This window comes from Artemia franciscana, chromosome 10, assembly GCF_032884065.1.
Source record: "Artemia franciscana chromosome 10, ASM3288406v1, whole genome shotgun sequence".
Classification (NCBI taxonomy): domain Eukaryota; kingdom Metazoa; phylum Arthropoda; class Branchiopoda; order Anostraca; family Artemiidae; genus Artemia; species Artemia franciscana.
The window spans coordinates 3,672,963-3,679,926 of NC_088872.1; the positions used below are offsets into that span (position 1 = coordinate 3,672,963).

Sequence of the window (6,964 nt, forward strand, 5' to 3'; positions counted from 1 at the left end):
ATTCCTCATCCCAATAAGTCGCAAAAAAATCCTGAATCGTCACACTTAGTTATAAGCTAAATTTGGCGTTTTTGGCCTATATCTCAGAAACGCCCCAACGGCGAACATGCGCCCTACGATATTCGTTTTCGGCATGGTCGACTATCCTAGGATCCGTCCTCAGTATTTTTGTACCTTCCGGCATGGGTGGGTGCACGATACAGAATCTGGCGCTCTGACTATTATATAATTCATGTTAGGTTATTAAAGTTGACATAAAGTAGTTTATCTATCGCTTATCAAACAGTTCGTGATAACGAACTGCAAGTAAGGAGCGACGCGGCTCAATAGTAACCGAAACTCTAAAACAGTGATCGGAAATCAATAATTCTAGCGCCCTTTTTAAGTGACCAAAAATATTGGAGGACATCTAGCTCCCCTCCCACGTCCCTTTTTTCCCAAATTTGTCCGATAAAAAATTTGAGATAGCCATTTTGTTCAACATAGATGTAAATAACTATTCTTTGAGGATGATTGACTCCCCACAGCCCCCAGAGGAAGGTCTGCAAGCTATGAACTTTGCTTATTGTTTGTATACCGTATTGGTTTTTCGTAGTCTGATTCTCTTTAAATAATTCATGTCAGGTTAATAATGTTGACATAAATTGGTTTATCTATCGCCTATATAGTGTGATAAACTCAAATGATTCTCTACGGAAAAATATATTTCAAGAACTTTCAGCAGCTCGCAGTCGGTGATGTAAAAATAAAATAAAATTTTGAAAGTAAAATACACAAATCTGGAAAATACCAAAAATAATCTCTGTGACGAAGGCGGTATTTCAAGAAAGCAGTACTTGGTTATTTTGGGCATTCTCCAACGGTTGTGCCTATACTATAAAAATATTCGTCTGTCAGCAAAGCATTTAAGCAGGGATGTGACAAGAGCAAGCAGATGGAAGCTTGTAGATGTCAATAAAGAGACCTTTGTATGGGTCACATGGGTCGAAAGACAACATACGGTGGTAAACATATTTCTGCAGACATTGGCTTTTGTAGCATGGGGCCAATGTACGGCAAGCAGCACCAGCAAAAAGACAAGTTTCCATGCGCTGAGTTTGGGTGTAGTAAGCTACATCTTGAACGATGACTCTCCATTCTCCTTTGGTGTTCTGGGCACGACGAGGGCGTGCGTATTGGACGTTGGATGGACAGATGTATCCAGCTGGTCCAATCCAGTGGGTTTTGTCGAAGGTGAATGCGCCAGTATAGAAAGAGTAATCAAATGCGCTTTCTTCAGCCTTGGTCAAACCGTCAACAAGATCATCGGCAGATTGGTCAGCAATGTCGCTGTATTTCTTGGCTGCGTGATAATCAGCATAGATGGCATTCTGAAAGAGAAAAATAAACTTAAATACTTTTTCAAGTGTATATGTACATATATGTCATGTCATGTTACCAGTCCCAAAAGATGCGTACATCTTCAGAAGGACACAACGTTGTCTATTTCTTTCTCTTTTTCTCTGTCTCTCCTCTGGATTTATGTACACACACAATTACAGACTCAGGTCAGTTTCTTATTGAAAACATGTACTTTGAAATAATCTATTTATTCTAAAAAGATTTCTTTAAATAATTTACATACACTTCATGTATTACAGTCTATCTGTAGGCCCAAATAAGACTGAATTAGGTCTGAACGATTGGCTCAGTTACTAAATCATTATTTACTGAAAGCACAGCAAAAGCTAATAGCAAAGTCTTATGGCTGGGTTTGATTACAACACACAATTGTTCTGAAAATTCATCTAATTGTTGCTGTTTTTTATCGTTTACCTATACGTACGTATGGAGATTTTTTGTAACGCATTTTAGGATGGACCCAATCTTACTGGTTTCTAAATAGGCTATTTACCTATTGTAGCCCCGGCTGGGTGGGAGTATGTAGCAAGAAAAGATTTAAGCGAAACGGGAATTTCCTTAGAGGGTGTAAAAAGTGAGGCTTTGAATATATTGTGATGGAGGAGTGTGCGTTGCTGTTGTGGCCTCATACGGCTTGGTGCTGCAGTGAGAGGTTAGTAGTAGTAGTAGTAATTTCCAAAATCTCAGTCTGGATTATATGTTTTTTTTGTGGTCCGGGGGGTGGGGGTATTCGCCCTCATTTTATTCCCCTGTGAGCATAAAAAATAAGTTGCTGAGGCTAAAATCCCAAATTTCTCAAATTTTCATTCTTTAATTAGCACTTGAAGGGTTCAACACAAAGTGCTGTTTCTATAAGATATTGAAAATTGTATATAATTTTACATTAGAAGTATAAAATAATGTTTCGTTTGTTTTATTTAAAACAATTGGTTTAAAACAGAGTATTGGATCTTTTATCCTAGCACTGGCGGATCCAGGGGGAGGGCGTAAGACCCCCAAGATGTTTTGTGGTGCCCTCTTTCCCTGTTTTTTTCTTTTTTTCAGTCTTTATTTAGAATATATTTGTCAATTTGGTCAAATATTGGCACCTTTTTCGCATTGCCCCCCCCCCTAAGATTTTGCTCATTGGTACCCTTGTCACACGGAAAAATTTTATCGCTTTAGCTCTTTCACAAATTTGAGCTTTTTGAGGTTATGTGTAATGTATTATAGATTTTTACTTAATAGATACTTTATACTATAATATTAAAATTTTTACTTTTACTGTAATAATATGTACTTAATTAGGTACTGATGTCGGAAAGTCGTTTTACGAAACTTGGAGAATTCAGTCTAAAATTTACCCCGGTAAGATAATAGTGAATCCTATAAAGTGAAGTATTGCAAACTTTCCCTCGATATAGACTGAAATTGATTAGTATGAATTAATATGTTAAAGTTAGTATGTATTTTGTATATTTTTTTTAGTGTATGCATTTATCAAAGTAGTTTTCGCCTGATAAATACTGAAGTTTTGCTTTGAATATATCCCCGCTACTACCACCACTAACAATTCACTGCATCACTAAAGAACCAACGCTTCTCCTCCACCCCAATATATTCAAAGCTTTACTCTTTACCTCCTCCCATGAAGTTCTAATTTCTGTTAAATCCGTTCTTGTGACCTCTCCCCACCCCGTTTGGAAGCGACCCACTTCGTCTGGCCCTAGATGGATGGCCAAGAAGGACAATTTTTAGCAATCTGTAATCCTTCATCCGTTGGTGGCCTTGCTATCTAAACCCGTCTTTCCTTAAAGCCATAGAAAGTGGGATGGAACCACATGTATTTCTTATCAATATTTTATTGCCCTCCAAGCTCGTTTTGACGAGTTGAAATCATAAAACGATCATTAATCCTTCTTATTCGCATTTATGACGGCTAAAACTGTTCATTTTGTATATAAAATTTATTTTGGTTTAGTAAAAAAAAAGGTGACAGTACCGTTGTAACTCCCTCACCAATGTTTCGCATCCATCAGAACTATTGAAAAGTTATCATTATCGTCTGCGCAAATAGATTTTAGTACTACTATTCTTATCTTCTTTTATATTATACCTTTTGAACAGTTTGCTTTGTACAACAGGCTATAATGTTGACTAAATGGATTTCTTTTTTTTCTTTTTTTTTTATTCTAAGGGCATTTTAGCTTCTTCCTTGTGTGATATTATATGTACCAGTCTGAGATCAACTTTAACGTTCAATGTTTTACCTTGATTTCATATTCAGGATATTCAGCATCGTCTAAGCAGAAATTCAAAGTTGAGTTCTGAGCGCATTTTGGGGCAGCCTTTGGGTCGCAATAGTGGTAGTCATGTCCATAAGATGGCTTTTCGTAGCCATAAGAAGGTTTGTGTTCATAACCATAGGATGGTTTGTGTTCATAACCATGAGAGGGTGCTGGGTAGTCGTGCTTGTAACTTGGCTGTGGGTACTCCTGCTTATAGGCTGGTGCATGGTAGTCTTGCTTGTAGCTAGGGCTGTGTTGGGCATGGTAAGATGGCTTGCCATAGCCATGTTTTTGGTACTGAGCTTCAGCCTCTGCTGAGACCAAGCCTGAAGAGGCTACCGACAGAACGACAAGCGACTGGAAAGAGATAGATGAATCACTTATTGTAGGTGCACCAAAAAACATAATAGTGAACCTTACAGTGTGAAATCTTATAGATTTTACTTCTATATACATTGAATTAAATTAACAGGAATCTATTTGTTATATTTACTACCTGTATAGTAGATATGTGAGCTAATAAAAGAATATACAAAATGTACACATGATAGCACACTATAAAACCAAAGAAGAAAGTCTTGTAAAAACGACAGGTCTATGACCAGTAGGTAGTAAAAAGAGGAATAACCACACGGATATTTCGCCTGTATGCGACAAGGCTTCGCCAGCGTCGAAAAATAAAGGATACATAATAACTTAAAAAAACGGAAGAGATAAAAAATAAAGATCAAACTGATCATACAATTGCTATCCGAAGAACAAACTTTGGAAGTAGAATTTATTGAAATTTAATAAGGCACTTCAATAACACACAGGGTTCCCAGCCTCTAGTGATTTATCACTATTTCTAGTAATTTTAATATTGCCCAAAGACAAAAGTCGCTAAATCAGTACACAAATCACTAGATTATTGAAGAAAATCACTAAACTAACCAAAAATCAGTAAAATCTAATGATTTCTTTTTTCAGATGGGAACCCTGATGACACAGAAGCAACTGGTGTTTTTGCTCGTTGTTTTTCTTCTTATTTTTCAAGATTTTTTTCTTTGGTTTTGTCATGGTAGGCCTGTTTGGCTTTGGATATTTATAAAGTAATATACAAATATGTATGATAATATACACTATGCATGCATATAATGTATCATATAAAAATTACAAAATGTTACTAAATATACAGATATCTGTTATAATATACAAAATGTATATATGATATACAAAATATATTACATTTTTTGGTGGAATAATTTGCTCCTACCAGAACAGATAAAATGCGTTAGGTTTACATGAAAAATTATACGTAGTGAACTGGAACTTGAAGCTTCGTCAAACTTGACTTGAGCAAGATACGTGTTCCTGTCTCCAACATAGAATCAACAGTGGTTACAATATTTAGACTGCAATTATTAAGACTAATGAAATTGTCATAATCCCCGCCGTCTACAATTAGGAGCTAAAATTTTCAAATTTAATTAAAAATAATGACCTATGGTCATATAAAATTTCAAGATAGGTTGAGAGGGGACTAACCTCAAAATCTATTCATTTAATATGAAAAGACCTATCAAGCTCTTTTGGTATTATTGGTATGTATGACACAAGAAGATAATTGGGGGGATGGGGGTGGATCTAGAAACGTCTATACTCATGTAAAATTAAATTTCTAGATTGATGGTAGCTAGTACCATAAGCTCAGAAGTACTGCATTTTGGTCAAAGAGTAGCCTACCAGGATGCATTAAAAAAAGACTTAACGGTCCAATGGAAATTCCCCAAAATACACATTAATACCATGGTTGGCAACCCTGCCCTTACATATGCACATGGGGTAAAGGGGAATATAGATAAGGGTGATCCCCAGTCCTTGGGTTTCCCATTACTGGAAATGTCTTCTTCATTTAGATTTAATCTAAATGTTCTTCTTCATTTAATGTTCTTCTTCATTTAATGTTCTTCTTCTAGATTTAATGTTCTTCTTCATTTAGATCCACCATCATGGGTGCAGTGATAGCTGCAACCTAGTAAAGAATGAACCATGGCCCATAGTAACCCAAAATATAAAAACACTTTTTGAAGAAATTACCCATAGGGATTGGTGGAGAAGGGCTGGTGAGAACCAAGCATGAGTCCAGGGATAAATACTCAATAGTTTTGTCTGTCAACAGTGGTTTCGATTCATGGGAATTAAAAAATAGTGGGCAAAATGGATTCCTTAATAATTTTCAATTTTTATTTATGCTCATTGTGCTGATTTTTATGTTACCAGTATTTTTTTGAATCATTAAACTAATGTCTTAAATTGCTAGTTTGTCACAAAGAGGACAGAGATTCATTTTTCTAAACAAGAAATCGCATTTGATAGCACGTTTAAATTTAGCATACAAGAAACTGAAAAAAGATGAAACTAATTGATTTGTGCCCATTCCCTTTGCACCTTAGATCCCAGAATTTTTGTTTTTCCCACCCCTTTCTCTCTAACCTTGTGTCCAAGACATCCCCAAAGCTGGAACTAAGACTGAAATATTTTTTGGAAATTTGTTGACATGGGCATAAGAAGCAGGTAGTACCCCCTCAAAAAAATAATGAGATGCGACTGTAATGCTTAGTTCTCCAAGAAGACGGTAAATTTATGCCCCCTCCCCTCTTTGCCATTAAAATATCCCTCACTACGTAGATGCAGGGTAAGAATTTTCTTTTCGACATTCTTTTTTTAAAGATACGAAAAAGTGTCTCCACGATCTAGGGCGGGACATTTTTTTTCGTTCTAAAAATTAAATGAAAATTGTCAAAAACGTATTTTTGAAAATATAAAGGGGGGGGGGATTGTCCCCAATTGATGCCACTGAGTCGAAAATTTGTAAAATATAAGGTTTTATTTCTTTTAAAGAGCTGAATAACATGATATTAAAAATAAAGAAGAGAAATAAAAGCTAGGAAGCTTACCAGAAAAAAGGCCATGATACACACTGCTGCGAGAAACTGATAGTTCTTAGCCAGTATCTTGTTGATAAACTATATATACCATACTGAAGAGATGGGCAAGTACCCATTCGTCGTTCTCTCATTGGCTGGTAATATGGGTGGGGTGTTACGGCAGAGAAACTGTCAAGGTCTTGTAGTAATGTGCGCTTGCTCTAAATTTCAACCTAACAATTTGTTTGATTGATGGTCTACATACATGTCAGTTAACACACTTGTTTTATGCTATTATTTTCTGCAATTATCTGCAAATTTCGCATGACGAATTAAAACAAGAATAAGGAAGCTGATAATTGCTATATTATGTAAAGAGATATTGGA

General features: G+C 36.0%; 1 protein-coding gene across 1 annotated transcript; it reads right to left on the reverse strand.

Annotated features, from left to right (window-relative positions):
* Nucleotides 1–686: 686 nt before the first annotated feature.
* On the reverse strand, nucleotides 687–6,748 carry LOC136031664 (neurotrophin 1-like). The gene is made up of 3 exons (XM_065711337.1): nucleotides 6,608–6,748; nucleotides 3,651–4,025; nucleotides 687–1,370 (listed from the first exon to the last, which is right to left on the reverse strand). Exons 1-3 carry the CDS (start codon nucleotides 6,620–6,622, stop codon nucleotides 906–908), a joined length of 855 nt encoding a protein of 284 aa, XP_065567409.1. The 5' UTR covers nucleotides 6,623–6,748; the 3' UTR covers nucleotides 687–905.
* Nucleotides 6,749–6,964: the final 216 nt, after the last annotated feature.

Bases quoted from the DNA above. Each gene is read 5' to 3' on its own strand.
- LOC136031664 (XM_065711337.1), bottom strand. The intron at 1,371-3,650 runs GTAAAACATTGA...TTTCTCTTTCAG, and splicing joins ATCCTGAATATGAAATCAAG to AATGCCATCTATGCTGATTA.